Here is a 27,468-nt window from a genome sequence, read left to right on the forward strand (position 1 = left end):
CACAAATCAGTGCAAGTAAAAGCAAAACATTTAAAGGGGTTATCCAGCGCTACAAAAACATTGCCATTTTTTTTTCCAGAGACAGCAGCACTCTTGTCTCTAGTTTTGTCAGGGTTTTGCTGCTCAGTTCCATTGAAGTGAATGGAGCTTAATTGCAAACCGCACCTGAACGGGAGAGTCGTGTTGTCTCCGAAAGAAAGTAGCCATGTTTTTGGAGCACTGGATAACCCCTTTAAGTTCTGACCAAAAGCAAAGTTATTCTTTACATATTCATTACTCTCAAAGAGTCAAAACATAATGGCTCCAGCTCCCACAAGCAGAAGTGGGTTTAAATGGGGATCTGTCCCCATATCATGTAATAGGGTAGGAGTTGTCAAACAGATCAATATATAGTTGTGTGATACTATTCAGTATTACTTCTTAATGGATTGCAACATTGTTCAGTCTACGCTTAGGAGTCCAGTTAATGTCACTGATTGGGACCGCCCGCTTGACTCCCAAATGTAGAATGTCCTGGATGAGAATTTTACCACAACCTCACACACCTCCAATAAGGAATGATTACATTAATGGAGTTATCCACGATTAGAAAAACATTAGTGGTTTTTCTCCGGAAACAGCGCCACTATTACACAGCACCTGAAGGCAGGTATGGCACTCTTTATAGATGAAAGCAGCCATGTTTTTCTAATTTGGGATAACCCCTTTAACCGTTCTGCTGAGATGAAGAGGTGGATTACTGCATCAGTAATAGCCCAGTATGCAGTAACTGGCATCTAATAGTGGAGGAGGGCAGACAGAATTGTATACCATATAACTCTATGGTCCTGTCGGTGCCTGAATCATAAAACAAGGCACCTACTAAAGCAAAAACAGATCGTGAAATTCCCCAGAAAGTTGGACCTAAAACAACAAGTTGTTAAAACAGACATTGACCTCTTGTCCTCAGTTTAGCTTTTGCAGCTCACTTACAGTGAAAGGGTACATGCACACTACGGAATCCCAACGGTAAACCAGATGCGGATTCCGCAGCTCGCAGCAGTGCTTCTATAGTCATTGTTTTGGACAAACAGAATGGAGTCTATGGCATGGGCTGCGAAAGACGCAACGGGTTTTCCGTCGGGATTCCTTAGTGTGCACATACTAAAATAGAGCTAAACTGTAATACCACTCACAACCTGAGGACAAGGGTGGTGCCAGACAAACCCTTCAAGGCTGTTTTCACAGGAGGCTGATTTAATGTAAGGAACAGACACGTCCAAAGCAGAGAAACCATAAAATATTTGCACCTTGCTCCTCATGGGAGGAATAATAAATAGGTTACTGCTACTGTAAATAGGTCGGCTACTGTTTTAATGAATTTTGAAATAAAAGGAAATAATTTTTAACGTGAGCTGAAGGAATCTGGCTTGTTCTTCACTGTATATTTATTATATAGTACAACATAAGGTGTGGGGGAGGGGGGGGGGGGACTGAAACGCATGGCTCATTCTCAACATAATCCTTATCTCACATGTTCTTGCATTAAATGAACTGCTGCCCAAATTAAATGAACTGAAAGTTTAGGGGAGAAAATAATATAATATAATATAACTGGTAAAACGTCCGGTCTCCCTAACCCTCATTATATTTTTTTTGCACAATAACTTAATATATTTCCAGCTTTCACTAAAATATATAAATTTTAGACATTCACATTGCTATTAGAAAAAAAAATTGGATGAATATATTAGGTGAGATTTCCCTGGACCCTCATTTCCCTAAAAATGTATACTATTAGGAACTTACATAGATCGAGGGGTGTCAGTCTCAGACCCCTGCACACAATTGTAACTATTCTTTCTGGTGTTAAGAAGAGAGAAGGAAAAATAAAAAAAAGGTCAATCCTACATGCTATTTTATGTGCAATTATTCTCTATATTACAATACAAATAATAAAAACGGGAAGGAAAGCTATTATGTAAAATTATTTAAAAAATAGCCACCAGTTTGATGGGTTTAATGCTAAGCCAATGGCATGATGACCATTTCTGTGGTTCCTTCAAAAGTCTTTCCCTTGTGATAAAAATATTATATCTGCAAATCAGGGCTTCCTAATAAAAAGGGGAAAAAAATTATATATATGTGCAAATCGTAAGGAGATCTGGCAGCTAGAAGCCCATATGTGAGCTGCTAACCACTGTATTAAGCACCAAAAGTCCCAATTTGTGATGTGGGACTGGATCTGTCCACTCTTTAGGCCAGGAGGAGGAGATGCTGATCTTGGAAAAAGAAAAAACTATACAGTATATGATTTGATTAAAAAAAATGTCAGGTAAAATTGTTCTATTGCTGCCAGGAGCCTGCGAGTCCTGCTTGCCCTACCTGCCCATAGAAAGCATGCGAGTCCTACTTGCTCCATCCACTCACAGGGAAAGAAACCTCTGGTACTCATGCCAATAAAGTGATTGGCAGCCTTACTGGTATCGGATTGTGTATACGTATAGCTGTCAATCACCTAGTAGGGCTGGGGCAAAGAACTCCTTTAGTGGTCAGGGTGAGAAGAACTCTCAGGCTTTACCCATGAGTGAGCAGGACAAGCTTTTCATGTAAGTCGATAGGGCAAGAGGGCCAGAAGAACTCACAACCTTTTGCTATGAATGGGTAGGACAAGAATTCACTCCCGGCATCTGGGAAAGTCAAATGTCGCTTTATGGATTCCTGGAAAAAAAATTCCCTATGGATGAATGGGGCAAGGATGACTCCCAAGCAGGGTATGCAGGAATCACAAACTCTCCCTCAACTCACAGGCTTTCGTTATTAGCCTCCCAAAGCAATAATCCTATTTTTTAACATAAAAAAAAAAATTTAAAAGCTTTAAATACTACCGATCCACATCTCCACCTCTTTGACCAGAGGCCTCACAAATCTACCTGTACAGTCACATACATCAATAGAACCCTGGCAAATCTCTGTATCACATTTACAAGAGTCACCTAAATGTCAAATAAATATTAAAAAAAATTCCAGGAGTATGCATACAACAGAAAAAAAAATATATTAAAGTTTTCTGAACCAAATAGTGGGGAAAAAAAAAAAGAAATAAACCACACAACATAGGAAAGAGACACCTTAATATATCTAATAATACAGGATATTTGCCAGTAGTAAAATGCAAAAGGCACATACGACAAGCATTAAGATTAAATAAAAAAAATGATTGACAATGATTAAATAAACATGATTTGGAGAGAAAATAAATTATATACCAGAAAAAAAAATTTTTTAAAAACTAAAATGGTATGATTTCTGGGGCTGGCAAATTAAAAATATACACTGAGGAATCACCTGGACATTGCACGTCTCCTAATGGTCAGACGTTAAAGGGAAATTTCACACATATTATCATCTTTCACAGTTTAGATCTAGGTAGAGTGTTCATTGAAGCAAGAACTAACCTATCCTGATCAGCTACATGTACATCTAATCATAACTGAAGTTGTATTTCAGATTTTATGGGTTTCCTGTAAATAGGATTGTGACATTCTGTCAGACCTAGGCTGCAAGTTCATACTTCATTGGGTTTCATTATTTAAAATGGTTATTTAGAGTAAGAAAAACAGCTACTTTCTTGAGGTTGTGTGAGCTATAACAGCTCGGTTCCATTCACATCAATGAAAGTGAGCAGCAATACTATACACAACCTGAGGACAAAAGTGCCACTTAGATGCCCCAAATTCAGTAAGCGACACAGGTCTCTTAAGCAACCACTACCTACTCCAGAGCTGGTGTACACGTCTTCTATAGGTACATGTGCCACACCCCCTTCTATTTAGGCCCACCCACTTTCCAGGAAAAATCTCAAGAGGGTCACTAAGCAGTGATTTTCTTTTTCGGCAAAATTTGACTTTGCATCCAAAGTATTTGCACACTAATTTGTCACAGTTTGAAGGATGACAGTAGGGATGAGATGTAACATTCTGACAATGTTCGATAGAATAGTATAAAAGAGAATAAGCAGCTATTTAAATAATAAAAAAAAAAATATCTTAAAACAAATATAAATCTATATTAAGAGAAATAAAAACGAACAAATTCCCTAACATTTAGGGAAATTACAGATTCTTCTCCCTCCCCAACTATGATCAACAGAATAACCGGCTTGGTGACATCATCCAAAACCCGGAAATATTACTTGAATGAGATTTTCAATGTGTCCACAGAAATCATCCTCAACGGAAGGAAAAAAACAAGTTTTTGTCCATAAAGCAATAACAAAAAAAAAAAAAATAAAAAATTCATATAAAGGGGGACTGGGGCCGTTCATGGGCTCAGGAGAGATCTTCATTAATGCTAAACTAATTTTACAACATCCAAAAAGCAAAGAACACAAGTTTGTGCATGCAGCAGCTGTACAGCCGGGACCGTGGTCATCAGGCAGCGGAGAACGTATCCGAATTGGGTAGGCAGGATGGGTTGCAGGTTATTTACAGGTTAACAATCACATTATTCCAATGGTGTAAAGAAGTAAATGGATCAATTTTTGTCTCAGTCATCAATAATAGGAGTGAAAGTCGAGTGTTGGATGTGTGTTTTGGGGGGAGGCTGGGGTGACCAGAGATGATTAAGGCAGATATCTTAAAGGGCTGGAAGTTATTTGCCTTTTTGGTAAGTAGCTGCTTGTCCACGAAGCATGACGCGGGTGGCTGGCTGAGTTCTTGTAATACCTGAAAATCTGGGCAATTTAAAGTAGTCAACACTAACAGTTCTTGGTCTCATGAAGCAGGGGTGTATCTGACGTCTAGAAGGGCGGCCTGTGGATATAAAAACAGATCAAAATTACTTAAACTAACCACTAAAGAGCCCCAGTACATAAGCAATCCTTAAGATTTAAATTCGTAAGGCTTTGCTTTTCTAGCATTGCATTAAAACATAGAATTTATATTATACAGCCTATAATACATGAAGCTTTCCCTACCGCCTGACTGCACTAATGATTCGTTGTGATGTCAGAATCACCACCCTTAAATCCTTGTTTTCTAAAGTCTTCACTAATTCAGAACATATGGAAATATTGAACTGCAGTTACCATACTCAAGATCAGTAGTCTGATCCCACTCCCTATGATCTCTTAGGTATGTCCTATTCCATGGACACTGTGGATAGGGCATATCTTGTCAAGATGGAAATACTTTTCCCACTCTTTTGTCCACATTGGGAGGGGTTTCAAACTCCGTTCCATTGAAGTAAATGGAGCTTAATTGCAAACCGCACCTGAACTGGAGACAACAGAGGGGGAAAAGTGGCCATGTTTTTGTAGCGCTGGATAACCCCTTTAAAAAGGCTCAGTATAGGACTTTTCTGGATATGTATACAGCTCCCAAAAGAGCTGTCACCTACTTTAATGAAAACACCCTTCAGAGCATGTATTCACAGCCAGAGCAATATTATCAAAGTGTCAACCCTTCAATCAAACACTGAATTCTAATGTGACATGCCTATATAACAGGCACAAAAAAATATGTCTCACCTCTTCCTCTTCATCAGACATCTTAATAGCAGTATCTGCTAACTTCATTGGCTTCTCAATGCATTCACCGTTTTCCTCGGATTTCCCGTGTTCAGCTTCCCACTCTTGTAAAACTTGGTCAATGTTGAAACGGCGACGATAATTCACAAAGAAATTTTTCACCTGGACCACAGACTTGTTTCCAATCACATCAGAGATTGCTTGAAAGTCGCGTCCGTATTTTCGGATGGCTGTGGGGCAAAACATACCCAAATGTTAAGCATTTGCTCAAATAACCGATGTGAATTATCCACAGGGAGTTCCCATGAAGACAGACAGTTGCCTAGCTAGTTCATTTTGACTCCTCTGTTACAGTATATAAGAGGGCAGCGATGCAGCAGGAAGCAGAAGGTATGCTTCTTATATTGACAAAGATAAACATGTGTACAGTACACAAATGCCATTTTAACTACCTTGTACGGCAAGAAGCTGTTCCTCTGTTGTCCAGCGGGCATTAAACTTTTGAGCCACCTAAGTAAAATAAAAAATACAAAAATTAAAAATAAAAATAAATTAATAATACATAATAAATAATATCATGATCCTGGACATGATCAGGATGGTTTTCAAGTGGCAAATATTGACAGCTTCCATTCAGTGACAAAAATATTCACATACATTAGGCATTTGCATTAAAGGTTGAGGCCAACTTTGATAACACTGAGCTTTCAATGGTATTCCTGCTAGTAAAGCAAGACAAGTAAACAGAGTTTTTCATATAACAGCTACAGGATTGTGCCGATATGGCTCCCAGTTGTATCCTGCAGATCTAGGATGCAGCTTCCCTAGCATACCAGCCATGTCTGCTGGGGTATCTTTAAAATAGTGTTGTTATACTGCAGGGCGCAATGCCGGGAGAGGTAAAATGACTAGTCATCTGGGCAAGAGCTGTCGATGACTAGTCACAGCTCTCTGCCTGTCATTGCCTTTTGCGGGGATGATTGACAGGCAGAGAGACCAATTATTAGTGCCTCTCTGCCTGTCAATCATTTCCACAGAGCACGGTGACTAGTTGTTGCCCTGCAGTGAAACACTTTCCCCACTATATAAAGATACCCCGGCAGACGCTGCCCGTATCCTAGGGGAGCTGCATTCTAGCTCTGTAGCATGCAGCTGGTGCCATATCAGCACAATCAGGCCGATTAATTAATAGACTTATACTTACTTCAGGAATCCTGAACTCTTCAACACCACCCTGTAGCTTCTCCTTAAGAGCGCTGTTCGTCTGTTTTATATTCTGGATCTAAAGAGGGGAGTGAGTACATTTTTAAAATACACTATTGATCTTAAGAGGGTAAATTACTATTTTTTAATTACTAAGTAAAAAACTAAACAGGGAATCAACGTAGCGTTGTAGCAGTGATAAGCAAACTAAAGGGGGCATTGTTTTAAAATGAAGTTGCTTCACTTTATCTTGTATATGCCTTGGGACAATATTTTTTGTAGAGGTGGACTTTTATAGAACGCATAGGATTCCCTGGAAACTTGGCGGTATTACTTGCCTGTCGTTTTATAGAGACCAGTTCCATATCTAGTTGCCTCAGCAGTGTGGTAGCAGCATTGGCATTTGCAGAAACTGCTTGAACATCTTCTTGGGAAAGAAACATCCCTTTGGGAGGTTTCCTCTTCGCTCGGTTCTTGGCCTGTGATGGATGTTTATCTTTCTTCACATGAGGGATGGTATCATTTTTTGGCTCCTGTCCACAGGTTAAATAAACAAAAAGCATTCTATTAGTAGATGCCACAAATGAAAAGCATTACCTTGGTGATTTCTGAATATAAGAGAAATTTCATTTAACGTCTATATGGAACACTAAAGTTGCAGCACTGTCAGTGCAACTTTTGGGTCGAATATAGCTATCAGTAATGTAATGTGGAGTCACTGGGGACATACTAGCAGATCAGAATACAGCTATGGAGTATAATATCCTGTACTGATCCTGACTTAAATCCTGTATTATACTACAGAGCTGCACTCACTATTCTGCTGGTGGGGTCACTGTGTATATACATTACTTATCCTGTACTAATCCTGAGTTATATCTTGTGTTTGACTATACCAGCAAAATGGCGAGTGCAGCTCTGGAGTATCTGTGTTCATACATTACTTATCCAGGTGTAAAGCCTATAATGAATATAATATAGACAGTGACTCGACCAGCAGATTAGTGGGTGCAACTCAAGTATTTACAGTGTCTAAACCTTATGTAGGATAGATTTATATATACAGATTAGAGTTGAGCAAACTTCGAGCATCACACTATGTCTGTCAGCTTGCCTGTTAGAATTATAAAAGGGGGATTGGAAGGCAAGCCTACGCTTAAAAGGTTTTAAAATAAACGTTTTGTGTAAAAGAAAAACAAACATAAAATTGACAAAATAAAACTAAAAATAAAGGCAGCCAAGTAAAACATAGGACCCCGGAGTCAGTCTTCAGCCCACTCTTACATAACAGGGCGATTTTCAGATACTTTTAGCAGAATAAAGAGACAAATTAAAGCACAAAGAACAAGTGCAGCATAATGAGTTTCCTCAGCAGCGACTGATCCTCTAATTCAATTTTAGCTGGTGAATGTACAGCAAGTAGAGAACAGCGAGAGATGAATATTCACCATTAGAACACAAAAGCCGGCTAACAATTAAACACAACACATTTATTTTCCGCATTCAATGCGAGCACTCACGATGCCATTTATAGCGCAATACCATCCCCCAGAAGAGGAACGTTGCACCTTAAATAGGGGCCTTGCTGCTGCCTCCAAGTCTTCAGTATATAAACTTGCCAATGACTAAGCTACTCATGTCTTCAGTTATGAATTCATAGAAGTCTTTATAAAAAGAACATCTTCGTTCCTCTGCCCAGTCTGTTATAAATTCTCATCTGGTGTTGCTATTCCCCTTGTCAGTGGGGTATAGTCAATCGATGCAGGAACATGCCTCTTCAACACACGTTCTGGACGTTCCATACACAAACATTTAGGGCCAGTTGACACGGAGTAAGAGGCGGAATTTCACGGCGGAGAATCCCGCCAGCCTCCATGTCATACAGGTAGTCCATGGGAGGGCTCACTCTCCCCCGCTCAAAGAATTGAGGTGCAGACTGTTCCGTGGCGCGAGCCCTCCCATAGACTACCTGTAAGACACAGAGGCTGGCAGGATTCTGTGGTGGAGAGTTCCGTCGCAGAATTCCACCTCTTTTCCTCCATGTGAACTGGCCCTGACTGAGGAGGACATCTTTGGACAAAAGCTAGGTTTCAGAGCAGATTAAGGATTACTTGCCTCCTTTTTAGGTTCTTTTTGCTGATCCACATCCATGTCAATTGGGTTGTTGCCATTGTTCTCTTCCATCTCGTCTCCACTAATATAAATAATAAGGATAAAAAAAAAAAAGAAAAAAAAAATTAAGTCTCAAGACTGCGCACTTGTGTATTTAGTTAGGCTCACAATAAAAGATGAATTCATTTTTGGTGTTTGTATTACTTCCTCAAGTAATGGCCCCACCGTGGATGTGATGGCCAGATTAAAAGGGATGTTTTCTAATCTTGGACAAACTATTTAGTTTTGTTTTTTTGTTTTTTTTTTTTACTTTAGACAGGTCACACAGATACCTACTATCATGTGTATGGGGTAAGAGCACTTACCCAAATTAGCATTTTAACCTGCCCCATCCAGGATAATAATACTGCCCCTGGTGTCTGGATGCTGTTCTCCCCCTCTGCCGATTGAACTGAATGCCTGTTTATGCCGCGATATTGTGGTTGCCTGAATAAGCATTCGTCCATCTTAAGCCAACATACAAATACATTCAGCACAACTCCTACGTATAATTGACAAAGCCACCAGCCGTCCAAATGATGCTGGTGCTTAGCAGAAAATAATGTTGCTATGGATATTTTCCCCCAGTGAATTGAAGACCATTTTCGCTTATTCCTGGAGTGATTAACAAAAGGGTACTTTCACTGTAAAATACAGGATTGGGAACAGAAAGTACACTGAAATTTCGGCACAGGGACGGGTGAGGGAGTGCATTTTGGGACAGGGATCTCCTGCAGAAATCAGATTACAGTCTCTCACCTTCCCTCGCGTTCGCGCTTTTGCTTGCGTGCATGGCGATCCATCACACTGGTCTTGGACCTGGTCTTCTTCCATGAGTAATAAAATTTGACTAGGCTAGCAATGGATTTATCAGGAAGCTGTAAAAACAAAGATTTAGCTGTCAGTAAATGGCGGACAAAGCTATTCTGTTCAGGTGAGATGACTGTAGCAACAATACGCATTAGTTATAAATTGAGGGTGAGACAATTCTGGGGCCCCTTAAACAGGGACAGGGCCACATGGATATTAGTAGCTATAAGGATGAACATGCAAGCAGCTGTAGGACAGTAATGTGCCAAGTGACCCTAGGCAGCTGCCAGTTCAGAGGCCCAACAACTTGTCCTTATAGACCCTCCGGCTTCAGCTATGAAAAGGTACAGTTAACGTGCAAGCAATGTTTTTAGTCTGCATACAATGCAGTCTTTGAACGGCGTGTTGTATGTCCCCTCATGTAGCCCCCAAAGTAACTTTATCCAAGGATTTAAGGCTTAGATGCAGCAGACAATTTCCCCCGCATTGTCCTTACCATTTGCTGGATCCGGTGAAAGGTTTTTCCGTGAAAGCTGAACGCTTGTTCGAATAGAACTTTATCCTCCACAGTCCATTCATCAGGAAACGGGGTAAAGTTAGGTAAATCAGCCAATGACTTCTCGATGTTGTGCTTGTGCCAGAAAAGCATTCCAAGAGCCTGTGAGGGAAGCGTGTAATCGTGTAAGCCAAAGCGGGAATATGAACGACACTTCACAAGTTAAGCTGCCAACGTTTACATAGACGCTCAGGGGCCACCAGCCCAATGGATTATCTCGGCAACACAACCAACAACATGGGAGGTCACAAACATTTGCATTTCTTAGAAAACTGCTAAATAATGCAACAATGCAATCATTTTATAGGTGATAACGTGTGTGCGCCTCACACCTAGGGGCATTTGGTTTAAATAAATACATACCAACAATCAGCAAAGCTATGCAAAATACTCAAATTTACAGTTCAAAATCAATCATTGCCACTAGAGATGAATGAACTTCGAGTGCCTACTGGGGGCTGAAGAAGTTGGATGCAGCCCTACGAAGTCCTGAGCCTATGGCCTATATCAATCTTTTCCCAGACTTTCTAGAGCTGCATCCAACGTCTTCATCCACTAGTAATCAAATGCAAAGAGTTCAGGTAAAATGGAAGTTTGCTCATCTCCAAATGGAACAGCATGCTGGGAGTCTTGCAACCGCTGGAAAGCGCAAATTTGGAAAAGTAAAAGGCAATGCTGGTAGCTGCACTGGCTACATGAATGCAGAGCACTGACAATAGACTACACATAGCTTTCCATCCTGCAGCAAGCATGGCAGCTGCAAATGTTTATTATACAGGTGTAAGAAAAGGAGACAAAACCTGTGACAGCTAGACAGCAATACTACAAAGAACTCATTACCTGCTCCATGTTGTAGCCATGCTTCTCTTTTGCAACAGAAATATATTCATCCACTGGAAAACAAAGGCAAAGGTTACACTATTGCATATGGTGATATCATATAATGATATATATTCTGCTAGGGCTCTACACAGATGTTTCTGCAGCAACAAACAATGACATCCCCAGTCTGTCATTGGTTTGGAACTTTGGTTAGGATACAGTTTTCTTGTCTGCATAATCCGCAGGCAAATATGCATGCTTTGGTGAGGATTTTTCTACAGAAAGCCTGTCTTGTGCGCATTCAACTGTTAAAAGGAAAGCGAGTCTCTCATTCATATATGTAATTGTTATAGCACTAGTTGAAAGACGCTTCCATCAGTGACCTAACAAAATGTCAAATAGAAAATCAAAATGGAAATTATAAATTGCCTACAGAGGACGATTCAGGACTGAACTGCTGCAGCATGACACCAGTAACTCTACTGGAATTCATACACAGACTCAGACTGCCATCTAGTGGCAGAATACAGACATTTAAGGCCCTATTACACAGAGCCATTATCGGCCGTATTTGGCTTCGTGTGATATAAGGCAACTATCAGCCAACATGAAAGATGTCGACTGATTGTCGGCTTTTTCATTGTCCTTTAACGTGTTGAAAGACAAATGATGGAGGGCAACAAAATGCTGCCATCGTTCTGTGTAATAGGAGCAGTGGCTCCCAGAGATAGCCCAGTGTATTAGGGGCTTAAAGGGGTAGTCCACCCAAATTTTTTTTTCTTTCAAATCAACTGCTGCCATGAAGTGCCAGAGATTTGTAATTTACTTCTATTAAAAAATCTCAAGCCTTCCAGTACTTATCAGCTGCTGTATGCCCAACAGGAAGTTGTATTATTTCCAGTCTAGAGAGCAAGAGAGTTTTTCTATGGAGATTTGCTACTGCTCTGGACAGTTCCTGACATGGACAGAGGTGGCAGCAGAGAGCACTGTGTCAGACTGGAAAGAAAACACCACTTCCTGCTGGACACACAGCAGCTGATAAGTATTGGAAGATTTGAGATTTTTTAATAGAAGTGAATTACAAATCTCTGGCACTTTATGGCACCAGTTGATTTGAAAGAAAATTTTTTTGGTGGACTACCCCTTTAAAGGCCCTATTCCACCGGACGATTAACGTTCAGATTATCGTTAAATTGTTCGAATCGAAACGATAATCGTTCGGTTGAAATGCAGTTAACGATTAACCACCGAAAGAGAAATCGTTGATCGCTTTATAAGACCTGGACCTTTTTATATCGTTGCTCGTTCGCAAATCGTTCGCATTGAATAAGACATCGTTTGGTCGTTCGCAGTAGATACGAACGCATTAGCGAAGAAAAAACGATCGCAAATACAAATCATAAGTAAAGATTATCGTTCCATGGAAATGAGTGAATGTTTTCAGGTCTTTCACAATAGCGGTCGTTTGAGATTGTTAAACATTAACGATTATGCGAACGATAATCGTCCGGTGGAATAGGGCCTTAAGTCTGGTTTATATTCGAAACTAAGGGTCCATTTACACAGAAAGATTATCTGACAGATTATCTGCCAAAGATATGAAGCCAAAGCCAGAAACAGACTAAAAACAGAGATCAGGTCAAAAAGGAAAGACCATTCCTGGCTTTGGCTTCAAATCTTTGGCAGATCAGATAATCTGTGTAAATGGACCCCAAGTAAAATGAACCACAAGAACATTTGTGGTATAAAGATACTCAATATGTAAATAAAAAAAAAATACATGTGCCAAGGAACAATGTAGCCTTTGCACTTGTCCCTCAATAAATGCCTCTCCAATCTGTGGCTTCATAGTGGTTTCAAAGCTGTAGTTTCCAGCGTGCCATGACAGCTGAATACAGACAGAGCATGCAGGGTGTAGTAGTTCTTAGTATAATAATGCATTTGTTAAAAATACAATTCCATTTCCCAAATTGTGGCTGTCCCAGTGCTGCAAAACTACAACTCTCATTATGTCATAGCAGCTTTCATCAGTCACTACATGCAAGGAGCCAACGCACGGCTTCTGTACAGAGAAGGTATTCAGCAACCTGTAGGGTGTTGCAAAACTACAACATGAATTATGCCCTGATAGCTCTAAGCAGTCTAGGCATGATGGAAGTTGTAGTATCATAATGCATTAGTTGTATAGAGAATAGGTGAGCTCAAACCTGTCGTTTTAAGTTCACCTGTCGTTATAACTTTCAAAATCTAAATCAACAGTAGGTGTGATATACAGCTTGCTTGCAACTTTTCTTTTACTCTTGTGCTTTATAACAATGCTATACTTATATCCAGGTCCAGTCTATTGAAGGCAGATTTTTCGTATTGAAAATCACATCCCCTGGTGACCAGTTAAGGCTGGGTTCACACTACGTTTTTGCAAAAAACAGATGAAAAAAAAAAACGGATGCATTTGTGTGCATCTGTTTTTCCACTGACTCCCATTATTTAAAAAAAAAAAAAAAAAAAAAAAAAAAGGATCCTTTTTTTAAAAAAAAAACATACACAAAAACGTAGTAAACCTCGTTTTTGTGTCCATTAAAAAAAAGGATGTTTAGATTCGTTTTATTTTTTTTTCTTCTAATGAAAGGCACACAAAGGCATCCTTTTTTGCAAACAATGTATGGAAAAAAAACTGTGTGTGAACCCAGCCTTGCAGCATGGGTAAGAGTATTATAAAGAATCAAATACTTACATTTGGCTTCCGATAAATTCTGATTAGGCGACCAAACCAACATGCCAAGATTCTCTCGCTCCTGACAGGTTTTTGCCACTTCTGCAGGAGACAAAAAAAAAACAAAAAAAACAGTAATTAAAATACATGCAAAATGGAGACGTAAAATTGCTAGTTTCTCAACAACCTGGGAATAGGACCTCTACATAAAGCAAAAGTATGTAAAACTCAAATCTGTCTATATATCTGTACCATGTTCACAAGAAACCACATCTTCTGCACCTTTATATAGCATATCGCTTTGTTAAAACCAATGTATATTATGAGGTTACTGCATGAAAACAGATCACTGAACTGAGTCCACTAGTAAGTTTAGTACAGCAGTGACACATGATACATCCAGCTCAGCATTTATATTTGCAACATCGTTACACACCATAATGATGCAGAAGTGCAGTGTAATACAGGATATTCACTGTACTAAGGCTATTACTATTCATCTAAGAAATTATGGTTTCCAGTCACATGAACAATGTGTTGAAGTTCCAGTGTTTGCCTATAGAGGGCAGAGTGAATACATTATGGATCAGTAATCAGTGAGTAATGCTGCCTAGTAGGCAACACAAAGGATCAATGCGGAGATGGAAATGCTGATCTGACCATCTGGTAGGGTTGCAGAAGCGAGTTCAGCTCTGAAGTATAATACAGGATGTAACTTAGGATCAGTAAAATATAAGTAATGTATCTACACTATGACTCCACCAGCAAATAAAAGAGTGCAGCTCTGAAGTATATGAAGCGATGTAGTGCAGACATCTTTATAACCAGGATCTTTTAGCCGTTAATACTTTAATGACTGAGATGAGCTAGAAGTTGCAGCACGCACAGGGCCCTTCTGCTGTGTAAATCCCCCCGCTCCCCAGTACTGTACTCCACCTAGGATAAAACATGCTCACACACAACCTATGCCATTACTGTAAGATCGGCTCCTGTGCTTGGTGAGGTATAAGGGCTTGTAAATAATTTAGCAACAGGTCGTCTACCTGATCCAGTAGCAGCTGCGGTGCCTGCTGTCCATCTGCCTATTGTCTGGACTGTGGTATACGGGAGTTTAGAGATTGCATTCTGGACTTTTCAGTATATTTGTTTTTCCAACCAGCAGAATCATAATTCCTACATGAAGACAATGCTGGTAGATAGAGATAGAGAGAGGGTAGGTATAATCTAATACTACCTATCCTACCAGTCCCCATGTGAGGGTCCTGTATGTTGAGGGATATCATCCTGCATCATGCTCCAGCTGTTACAAAACTACAACTCCCATCATGCCTGAAGAGCGAACGCTTTGGCTGTCCAGGCATAAGAATTGTTTTCCAACAGCTGCAGGGTCGTGAGTTTGACATCACTGATTTAAAGGGACATCAACACTAAACTCCATCTTTTCAGACTATGTTAGCCAACCCATAACAATCTAGTGTTCCCTGTTAGCAGCCAGTTCATGATGCTGACTGTCAGGTTTTGCAATAGGATCAATGGCAGGAAATTAACCCCCTCCGCCCATGACTGCTGCAATTCAGCTCGGCTATAGCTCAACCGGACACCCTCTTATGAGGTAAGGAGCCCCAGCGACAGAAGGGAAGTGTAGTGTTACATGGGCAGCCATGTAATAAATTCAGTGACTGATGTTTGCACCCCATGCAAAGGACCCACTCTATGGTTTTGAGAATTTTTGCACAGTATGTGCCCTTTACATACCGGGCAAAAAAAAAAAAAAAAAAAAAAGTAAAATATGGTCGTTCACCCTCTAGGATTGGCTTCGGTTACACACATTTTACCATATTGTGATGATGTAGTAGTCAGGATAGCGAGAGCTCTCCTAGAGATCAATACAAGGAAAAGCAGAGACGCACATTACATCCTCCTAGAGGAACAAGCACTTACAGGAGGACCGGCGAGATTATATACACATAGAATATGCGGAATAATTGTATACACATAGAATATGCGGAATAATTGGCCATCGATTGATATTAACGGCTACCAGCCTCAGCGCCGAATATCAGATGATAGACGCCAAAAACCTCCCAGAGGGGACGAGATAAACGCTGAACATACAGGGATTAGTAATAGACAGGAGCCATACGGGCGCAGTTATATCATATAATTATTGGAACAAAAACACTTCTCAGTTTCATTCCCTTGAGCAACAGGTAAAAAAAAAAAAAAATTATATATATATATATATATATATATATATATATATATATATATATATATATATATATATATGAAACATCCTGCAGGTTTTTCCTTTATAAAAGCCCAAGATGTTATAGTATTCGTAGTCTTATATCAAGTATTAGGTTCTGCTTTAGTTATCTTTATCGCTGGGCAACTTAGCAAAACAGGAAACACAGAGTCATGTGTGTCAATATAAGGAGGATTCCTTCCCGGAATCCAACAGTATGAAGCGTCTGCCCTGCCATAGAAGCACTATGCAGCTCACTCCCATTGATTCCTCCTAGAATGAGAAGGCTAATCCTGCAGCAGAATCCACAGGGTAAGGGCCCTATTCCACCGGACGATTATCGTTCGCATAATCGTTAACGATTAACAATCTCAAACGACCGCTATTGCGAAAGACCTGATATGATCGTATTTGCGATTGTTTTTTCTTCGCTATTGCATTCATATCTACTGCGAACGACGTCTTATTCAATGGGAACTTTTTGCGAACGAGCAACGATAAAAATAGGTCCAGGTCTTATAAAGCGATCAAAGATTTCTCGTTCAGTCGTTAATCGTTAACTGCATTTCAACCGAAGATTATGGTTTAGATTCGAACGATTTAACGATAATCTGAACGATAATCGTCCAGTGGAATAGGGCCCTAAGGGCCCCATTACACCTACAGATATCTGACCGATTTTTTAAGCCAAAGACAGGAACAGACTATAAACAAAGAACAGGTCATAAAGGAAAGACTGAGATTTCTCCTATTTTCAAATACATTCCTGCCTTTGGCTTCTGTCAGATACATTGGCCAGAAATCTGTTGGTGTAATAGGCCCCTAAAGGGGTTGTCCCGGCTTATAAAATCATGGTCGATTTCTTTCAGAAACAGCACCACTCCTGTCCTCAGTTTGTGGGTTTTGTAGCTCAGTTCTATTAAAGTGAATGGAGCTGAACAGTAATATCACACACACACAACCTGAGGACAGGGGTGGCGCTGTTTTTGCAAGAAAGCAGCTGTGCCTTTTCTTTTCCTGGATAACCCCAGGTCTCCAAATCAGATTACTGATCCAAATAAGAGGGAGAAAAAAAAGACAACAGGCATTTCAGATTCTGCATAAATTGATGCATTCACAGATGCACGGGTTATTGTTGTTTCCCCAGAGCATGGTGTCATTGCTCACCTCATCTTGCCCTGTGTGGCTTCTGCATTATAGGATTTCTTAAAGGACCAGGTCTATAATGATAGATCTAAAGAACAGCAGTCATAAGCACGTTTTAGCTATTATAGCCGACTATAATAAAACATGGCTTTGGAATAGACAGCGTTGGTAATGTAGGGGATATACTTTTAATTTATGTTGCATGGTTATCGGTGACTTTGTACTATTTTTTTATTTGATAAATGGCAAGTGCATCATCTGAGGAGCCCGTTGTTTGATCCTATTCATTTTATATACAGCAGCAGAGCGCCCCCTAGTGATCTCAGAGCAGGGACATTTTTCTTAATTTTTAACCCTGTACAACGGATGTCAAAGGGGAGTGATAACACAACAAAACCTAAAAACACCTAAAAAGGAGGCGAGGAACCTAAATGTATAGCAAAGTAGAGGGCTACTTTCTACCTCATTATTTTAATCCTGGATGGGGCGGAACTGCAATACCAGCCAAGACCCAGAGTGGCGCCACTTCTCCTAATCTAATACAAAGTCATTAGAGGAGATGTTGGGAATCTCAGCTAACAGGTCTACACCACAGGAATCTATACCACTGCAGTGCACACTATGACCTCATGAGGAGTCACCGGCAGAAGAGTCTGCTCTTACTCATAACACCATCGTATCTTTCATAGCCGATCTTCAAAGGAGTCCAAAGCCATTAAAACTTAGCTTGTTCTTGGCAACCTCCAGCAAATATTCTCTTAACAGGAAGTTAAAGAGGGGGACTTCCAGGAAACCATTGATTTACCTTTCACCCCTTGCGCGGCCTGACAGATGGTCTATAGATCAGCAGATCCTTGAAAACCTAATTACACCGGTTACCCTGACCAGTCGTCCTGCACCGAGGAGGAATCACTGAATCCGGCTTCTAATTCATGGTAATATTTTGTAATTTTACTAATCCGATGATAATTCCATAACGAGTCCAAGACGTTCGGCTATCACGTCGGCCACATATTGGTAGAAGAGGGGAGGCTGATCAGACAAGTCCAGTGTCTGCTGCCTCCATAGGACTAGAGCTGCTGTTGGGGAAAACAATATCAATAAAGTATTCAACTGAGCAAATGGAGATAAGATAATCTCAAAGTCGCTGATGGCGGAGTCCTGCAGTAACCAAGCTGCCAACACCCGGCTAGATTACATTCTTTTGGTTACTAACAAATGAATTAGATCAACAGTACCAACTTGTTTATAGGCATCACTCAATAGAAAATCTCTATATAAAAACCGCAACAAAGGAAACATCAGAAGCACTGAAACTATCTATATATACACACAGGAGGCTACAAAAGAATATCTATATACACGATGGGAAGAAAATCTAAATACAGATGGCTACAAAGGCTACGCTTTCACTTCACTTTTTTCACATACAGCAGTAACCTGATGACGTTACAGTACAACACTTCCACCACTAGGTGGCATCATTCACGTGGAGCAGCAGCTGATATAGAATAATCTGTTAGCAGGAAGTGCAGTTATTTCAATGGAAAACTAGACCCAGAAGTGGATATTACAGACCGATCTCTGCAGGATTTTCTGCATGTCCCTAATACACACTTGCAGAGAACACAAAGGGTTAATGTCCTCCTGATTCCAAGCATATGGGCTGATAAAAGGACAAGGGGCAGGTCTTTGCATTTCTTGCCTCCTATAGCAGAGAGGAGTGGGGGAGGGCACCCGCCACGGCCATTCATGTTAGATAAAAGTCTGACTAATGTGCAGATGCAGGAGGGAGGAGGGGGATCAGGCAGGTGGGTTTGCAATATGCCAGATCCTTTGTTACTGCCAAACACCTGGTGGCCACACACACCTCAGATACATGCATGCTCAGTTCTGCAGAGTGTGCACTGGTTATCATATTCGGATACAGATATAAGCTGCTGCCAGACTCCTCTAGCAACTTATCTCCCTCGAGAACTATTTATCAGGAATATTGACAATTAACATGACAGATCTTTCTCCTAATCCCACCTGCTGGGAGTTGCCGTTTTACACTATCTGGTGAGCCACAACTCGCACCATGCTGAAAGAACACCGGGAAACATCTCATACATGTAAGATCAATGGCTTTCGGCTATCAGGCCATGTTGAGAGAACAATAAATGGTCAGCCAGTCCCAACTAAACCCAATATACGGCCATCTTTACTCTGATCCTGCCGTACACAGATGCCGAGCGGTAGTTTGGCAACAGGTTAAAGACCATTGATCTAATGTGTATGAGAAAGTAGCCCATTCTGTGTATGCTAGGAGTTGTAGTTATCCCACTCCCGCTGCAAGGATCATCTGACAGCTTTTTTCATGTATTGCAAGTGCATGGGTGGAATCGCAGCCAGCCTCAGGTCTATGAGAGAAAGGGATTGGAGATGAGTACCAAGACAACCTCTTAAAGGAGATATATAGTGTTCCTTTCAGCGGGCCAAAAATGTGACCAATTTCAGCAAAAAATAAAAAAAATTTATTTATTTTTTTATACATACATAATAAATATCAGGAGGCAGATAATACACCCCAGCCAAAGATTCTACATCTCAAGTCCTGTCTTTGTTTTTCCCTATTATATAAATGCATTGTGCAGAAAAAAAAATATTTAAGAATCCACTTATTGGAGAGAACTGCAGAAAAAGCTGTAAAAATAGCCTTTTCAGCGCTGACGGTGGTGCTACCAGGATATCGATGGGTGATGAAAACCGCGTGGGATCAGGCATTACGGCGCAGGGTTCATCTCTCCTTGGGTGTCTGCACAATCCTGGAGGCTGTCTGCCATGATGTGCAACGTTCCTGTTTAACGTCAAAGTCTAGGACACTCTGGTTGTCAACTGTTCAGAAGGGAACACGTCGTACAATGGAAGGACACTATGAAGCTTTAGACTTGTAGTAGAGGTAACATCCAGGGCAAATGATAGAATACAGAATGAAGTGGTAGGATCACTAGAGGGAGACTTTGCCTGCACATAGAGCGTCACTTATCTACTGTACTGGAGATGAGCGAATCTACCGTAGGAACGAACTGGGATAAGTTTCCCAGGACTGGATTAATCTTTTCCCAGCACCCAGGGAGGAGCGGAGCAGACTTAAAAGGCCGCAGCCTGAAGGGCAGATAGGAACAAAGCGCTTCGCTCCCACTGTAGATTCTGTAGGTAAAAAGTCTAATGTCTAGACCATGAATGTCAAACTTACAACCCTCCAGCTGATGCAAGACTACAATTCCCATCATGCCTTTGGCTGTCCAGGCATGATGGGAACTGAAGTTTTACAACAGCTGGAGGGCCACAGTTTGACAGCTCTGGTGTAGGCCATTGTAATAGCTGGAAATACAGGACCATGCAACCTATCAAGCAAACTGCTATCCTGTGTGTTACAGCCACTAATAGCAATACACTGCTCACAGATCTCTGCATAATTCTGCATTAATAACCTCCTATTAGCTGGTGGCAGAGATTTCTGGGACCGACCCATTCACATTCGGGGCTTGCACGGATCCACACGCTTGCTGCACAAACAAGTGCATTTCAATAGGATCAAAAATATGTAAAATATTAGATTTAAATATTACTATGAGAAGGCACACAAATACAGATGTTACGCATTATAGCATAGCTCCTGGACCTGTGGCTGAAGGATGTCAGGGCATGCTGGGAGTTGTGGTTTTTCCCAACAGCTGGAGAGCCAAGGTACCCTCCTTCTAACCTATACTATCCACTCAGCTTTGAGGGGCAGGAAACATTACAAGCTCCCCTATATTGATAGCCGGCATGCAATACCAGGTAAGAGAGAACAATGATCAGTTAGATTACAAGGGCATGCTGAGAGTTGCAGTGCCACAAATTGGGAGCCACGGCTTTACAGCAGCGGGATATCCTTAGGTCACACCGGACAGAAACATACAATGAGAGGAGTAGAAGGCCTGGGCTGGGCTGCTGGGTCTCCAGTCTTCACCAAATGTTACTTTTTCACCTCCAAAATAGAGTGCACTAGTGCAAGTCATGTCATTGTTTGATCACTTAATTCAAGGATTTTTATGGAATGTGGAGGCGCGGGAAAAGACAAGGCAAAAAATTTTTATTTATACAGAAAACTTAAAAGGGGTATTTTCAAATAAACAGGTTTCAGAAAGTTGTAGATTTAATTCCCTTCTATTTAAAAATCTAAAACGTTCCCGTACTTATGTATGTCTCGCAGAAAGTTGTGTATTTTTTCCAGTCTGACACAGTGCTCTCTGCTGCCACCTCTGTCCATGTCAATTCTAACAAGGTATGGTCCATGTCAGTAACTGTCCAGAGCAGGAGAGGTTTTCCATGGGGATTAGCTACTGCTCTGGACTGTTCCTGACATGGACAGAGGTGGAAGCAGAGAGCACTGTGTCAGACTGAAAAGAATTCACAATTTCCTGCAGGACATACAGCAGCTGCTAAGTACTGGAAGACTGGAGATTTTTAAGTTAATTACAAACCTATATAACTTTTTGAAACTAGTTGATTTGAAACTGCAGTATAGCATACATGAGGCTCCTTCCATCTACACAAAAGCAGAAGCCTGACGGCCTGGCCCAGTGTCTCCCCCCAGGCTGACGGCCTATTTGTTCTGCACATGGAGTATGCTAGGAGTTTTAGTTTTGCAAAAGCTGTACCATGTAGGAGGCCATCGATCTACTATGCACTGGACGTTTGTCTAGCGTTCATTTGGCATACACCATGCATGCTGGGAGTTATAGTTTTGCAGAGGGGGCCCATAAGCTGGGAGAACACCGGGCTAAGAAAAAAAAAATAACCATAAATACAAAGAACCAGCTAAATTAGTAAACCGCTTGGCAGTAGTAAATATAGGATCTCTTTATAAATGAGGCAGATGACCGGCTCCTCTATAAGGCAGACAAATGGATTAAAAACAGGAAACTAGGCTGTATGAACACAATGCAGCAGGAAAGTTGAAGGAGCTGCTTTGCTATCAATATTCATGTAATCCTGATATACGACAAAGTAAATATAATTATATAAGGAAGGACACAATGATATAGCTTATGGCGAGCAGCAGAATAGGAAGGGGGAGAAAAAGTTGTAAAGTTATTCACGACAGCAGCCCCCCCCCCCCATCCACAGCTCACGCTCACCATATTGTAAAGTAGGCGGGTGGGTCACAGCTCATAAGAAATACAATGCAGGAGTGTCTTTGCTGAGAACAAGTGATTGAATCTGTCTCAGCCCAGGCATCCACCATTTGCATAGCTTAAAAAGAGCGTCTCGCTGAGCAAAGGGAGGGGGTACAATATGTGCAGGCATGAAATTAAGTGATCGACTTCTCTATATAAGAAATAAAAATAGGGATTTCCAGACTTGAACTGGTTAATGCGGTCAGCCGTGACAATGCAATGAGCACCGAAGAAAAGGGGGGGTGGGGAGGGGGGTGGATGACATGTGTCTGATAGTCATGGCACTTCTCCACATACTGCACCTTTCATCCTAAAAGGTGCTACACGACACTCTGCTTGGCCAGCTCCAATACACTGCGTTAGCACAGTCCAACACACCCGCTCAATAAGAGACTGTACAGCCAGAGAGATTATACGCAGCCTTTCCAATCCCCCAATGGTGGTGCTCTCAACTTAATAGGAAGAATAAGGTCTGGACCAGACAGCACCTTCTGCCAGCATCGTGGCCTACTGTCTGGCACCGCACAGCTCTCATCCGCTCCCAGCCCCCCCGAGCTGCAGCGGTCAGCGACTTACGGGATCTGACAAAAGTCACACTCCACAGAAATGTACAGAAAACTGACGCTTTAGTAAGAACCGGAGTGCACAAATTTCCACCGGGAACTGCAATATACACGTCACGTCATGAATTCGCACGCAGCTTCTAACCCAACACACTGCGGTGAGGATGAGCCAGTCTTCCACATGTCTATATTTGCAGGGCAGATTTTCTTCTTTCCCTCACTTGCTATTCTCTCCCTGGACAGTCAGTGCAGTTATTTTACTTCCTATATCTTTACTTACAGCACTGAAAGAAAAAGGGATGGCCAAAGTATTCGCCTCTAGCAAAAGTTCTCACATGATAGCCTAAAACACTTCGCCAGCATGCAACCTTACAAATGTCAGAAAATAGAAGTCATTGCAAACCGAGGAGTATGCCGATCATATAGACGCCCTATGTAAAATCTGTAATACTAACTCTACAATACTACACCTATGAGAAGGCTGAACCTGTAGACACCTGATGCAAGATCTACAATATTGCACCTATGAGAACAATGATAGATGCCAAATGCCAATCAATGAGTATGCTGATAATATACTGACTATGAATATGTTGAACCTATAGATGCCTAATGTCAAGTATACAATGCTAAATGTATAGACACCTAATTCACAATCTACAATACTGCATCGATGAGTGCACTGAACCCAATATACAATGCTGCATCTATTAGTATGCAGAACCCATAGACACCTAATGCAAAACCTACACCACCACCTATGAGTATGCTGATCTTATATAGACATTTATACACTACAATAATTCACGTATGAGTGGGTATGCTGAACCCATAGAGATGTAATACAAAACTTACAATGCTAAAAGATATGGTGGCTGCTGAACCCAATGTACAATGCTGCATCCACAGACAACTAATGCAAAACCTACAATACTGCACCTAGAAGTATGCTGAATGTATACACACCTAATGCAAACTACAGGAGTGTGCTGATCCTATAGACTCCTGATGGATTTATAACTGAGGCATCTGGAGGAGGAACTATGGGCCCGAGGCACCAGGCCTGACAATCTCCGCACACCCCTCCGCCCATAGCTACAATTACAACTGAAGGCAATGACCTAACACCACTGGTGCGTGAACAGCCAGTCCGTCCAGGGGCACAGGATTCTGGGAAAGCTGGGTTTGCACTTAGCTACAAACCACTACTTAATTATAAATTATGAAATCAATACAATAATAAAATATTTCAGTCAATCAAACATATAGACGACATACACGGAAAAACCTACAAGATGTTTACACCTCCCCTCCCCCCCAATACTTTTATCACCCCTGCTGTGATGCCCAGGGCTTGTCTTACACAACTCTGGGGATAGTGGCAGATCCGATGGACACGTTTCCTGGCCAGAAGGGGGAAGTTCATGTTGTTGTTTCTTATTCAGTCAGTTTACAAATTCAGAATTAATAAAAAAGTAAAGATGGTAGGAAAGGATCTAAAGGAAATTTTCTTTTCTAAGGACTGTGCCCCCTGCTGTCCACTTCTGGGATTACATGAGATAACAGACAGCTGCAGCGTGGCAGCAAGTGCTGGAGAGTTTGAGGCTACCACCTAGCCTGTGTCTTGTGCTCTTTGTATTATTACTAGTGCAACAGATGACTCACCAATCCATATAGAAAGAACACAAAATATACAAATAGGCAATATACCGCAACTGGTGCTGAAAGTAACACTGACATCTTATCCAAGAACTTTAGAAAATTGTAAGACAACCATTTTATCACTAATCCAGTATATCTACTATATAAATATATACCTGTGCCTTTAAGAAGTCACCCAGCTTTCTTAATCATGGTATTAGCAGGAGCAGGAAACCTCGGCTCTCCGGCAGTTTCTAAACTACAACTCCCATCATGCCCGCGTGACTTATGGTTTTACAACCCCAGCTGCTATAGTCTTAAATTCAGATATTGATAACAATGTAGACTCCCCCGTGCAACAACACCTATCACCCAGCTTTCCCAGGCTCCTGAAATACAAATCTGCCCGCTTTTACAGTAACATTCCACATGCACCTCCATAACAGAGCAGAATTAAGGCTCACAAGTCACAGAAAGTGAAGTGACATACAACTACCATAGCATTGGCTGCCACTCAACTTTACCAGAAACAGATCCCCCCCAAAAAATATTGGGGAAACATACTGAACAAGAGCTCGTCTATTAGGAAAAAGTGCTCTGTTGGCCATTATTAGGGATGGGGCCAAAGTGGTCACATCAATGTTAATAGCTGAAGCCCCCCCACCCCATTAATACCAATGCTGCATGGAGTGAATGCATGTGCTGCAATGTATGGGCACCCACATTTCCTAGACTCCTTAATCGAAGAAAGTTGGGTAACTATTCAGCTATGAAGTAAATATGAATACCTAATCGGTCCCATCCCTGACGCTCAGGAGACTAGAGAAGCTGGGTGACTACCTGTTCACCAGCTAGAAGTTATGCGGCTCGGGAGACTGTAAAGCTGTGAGATTATTTTAACCTTTGCAGCTATGATGCTCAGGAAATTAGGAAAGCTGGGTGACTACCTTCTGCTCCCTGGTAGCTGAGGCTCTCTGACTGTCAGGAATCATCTAACCCCCCTCCCCAAGGGCTAAGTGCCTACCAGATCTCATCCTCTTACATATTACTTTTAGGGATGCCCTCCTTATAAACTAATAATCAGGAGCCTGGGAAAGATGGGTGCCTACATATTCTACCTCCTTATAGGTATGAGACTGGCTACATGAGTAATTAACTTATCCATCCCTTGCAGGTGACATTCAGGACACTAGAAAAGCTGGGTGACCAACAACTGATCTCCTTTTATCTACCAAAGCACTAAAAAAGCCAAGTGCTCACCTGATCCACTCCATGTACTAGTAAAACTGAGTGACTTACATTACCTCCCTCTTGTACCCATAACGATCAGGACACTAGGAAAGCTAAGTATCCACCAAATGTTGTATCCATAACGATCAGAACACTAGGAAAGCTGAGTATCCACCAAATGTTGTATCCATAACGATCAGGACACTAGGAAAGCTGAGTGCCCACCTAATCTCATATCTCTCTCTATATAAATAATGTTTGGGATACTAGTAAACCTGAGTGACTACATTACCTCCCTTTTGTACCCATATTGGTCAGGACACTAGGAAAGCTGAGTGCCCACCTAATCTTGTATCCATGACAATCAGGACACTAGGAAAGCTGAGTGTCTACCAAATCAGTATGCATGACGATCAGGACACTAGGAAAGCTGAGTGCCCACCTAATCTAATCTCTCTATATATCTACATAATGTTTAGGATACTAGTAAACCTGAGTGAGTACATTACCTCCCTCTTGTACCCATAACTATCAGGACACTAGGAAAGCCGAGTGTCCATCCAATCTAGTATGCACGATGATCAGGACACTAGGAAAGCTGAGTGCCCACCCAATCTAGTATCCATGACAATCAGGACACTAGGAAAGCTGAGTGCCCACCTAATCTCATATCTCTCTCTCTATATATATATATAATGTTTAGGATACTAGTAAACCTGAGTTAGTACATTACCTCCCTCTTGTACCCATAACGATCAGGACACTAGGAAAGCCGAGTGTCCACCCAATCTAGTATGCACAATGATCAGGACACTAGGAAAGCTGAGTACTACCCCCTCCCCCTTGCAGCTGAGGCTCAGCCCTCCTCCCCCTTACATACAGCTCCCTCTGCAGCACAGACAAGACGCTGCGTTACCGCACGCATCTCCTGCCCATCTGCATGCACACAGTAGGCTCTAAGAGGAAAATAAAAGTTGCTTTCTGTTTCTTCCCTCACCCCCTCTCTATCCACACTGCACATAACACTACAGCGCCCCCTGCAGGCCGGCACAGCACTGGCAGCAGTGCGAGGAGTTTGAGGCTACCACCGGCCATAGCCCATCACTTACCCTGGTCGTAGTCCGGCACCACCGCCTGGTACTGGCTGCCCACCCTCATGCCCCCGCCACCTGTAAGAGATAGGAGAGGACGCGGTCAGTAGGCTGGGCCCCCCGGGGTATAGGGGAGAGTTCGAGGCTACCACCGCTGCGAGGCTCCCACACTCACCGTGCTCATCGTCGCTGGACGAGGTCGAGCTGCTGCCTTCCTCCCACGAGTTGCTGCCATTGCCGTTCTGTGCCGTCAAACTTTTGCTGCTGGCTGCGTTATTCCTGCCCCTCCTCTTCCCCGACCCCTCTGCCCCCTTCTCTATCATGGCTGCTGGCATTTAGAGGGGAGCTCCTCCTGAGGTAAAATATAGATGTAGAAAATATAGGAGGAGAGGACGCAGTAGTCACCAGGTGTGAAGTGTGACTAAATTAATCAAGAACCGCAGCTGCGATAGTAAAGCCCCCGACAGGATGGAGATGAGCAGTCCTCCAATTGTCGCAGCCGCCTCCGAGTCCCCCACAAAACAAGCGACAACTTTCCCGTCACATCGCCGCCCGCACTAAGCCACACTCTGCCTCAC

General features: G+C 41.8%; 1 protein-coding gene across 2 annotated transcripts; it reads right to left on the reverse strand.

Moving 5' to 3' along the window:
* Nucleotides 1-1,609: 1,609 nt before the first annotated feature.
* Nucleotides 1,610-27,468, reverse strand: RCOR1 (REST corepressor 1). Of its 2 annotated transcripts, XM_069949213.1 has the most exons (13): nucleotides 27,066-27,468; nucleotides 26,909-26,968; nucleotides 13,786-13,866; nucleotides 11,070-11,122; nucleotides 10,170-10,331; nucleotides 9,623-9,741; nucleotides 8,828-8,906; nucleotides 7,051-7,245; nucleotides 6,714-6,791; nucleotides 5,962-6,019; nucleotides 5,510-5,739; nucleotides 4,707-4,793; nucleotides 1,610-1,842 (listed from the first exon to the last, which is right to left on the reverse strand). In XM_069949213.1, exons 1-12 carry the CDS (start codon nucleotides 27,223-27,225, stop codon nucleotides 4,755-4,757), a joined length of 1,314 nt encoding a protein of 437 aa, XP_069805314.1. In that variant the 5' UTR covers nucleotides 27,226-27,468; the 3' UTR covers nucleotides 1,610-1,842; nucleotides 4,707-4,754. The 2 variants fall into 2 exon arrangements, with proteins under 2 accessions (XP_069805314.1, XP_069805313.1); XM_069949212.1 differs by having other exon boundaries at nucleotides 1,610-4,793.

The sequence above is a fragment of the Dendropsophus ebraccatus genome, chromosome 13 (assembly GCF_027789765.1).
Source record: "Dendropsophus ebraccatus isolate aDenEbr1 chromosome 13, aDenEbr1.pat, whole genome shotgun sequence".
Classification (NCBI taxonomy): domain Eukaryota; kingdom Metazoa; phylum Chordata; class Amphibia; order Anura; family Hylidae; genus Dendropsophus; species Dendropsophus ebraccatus.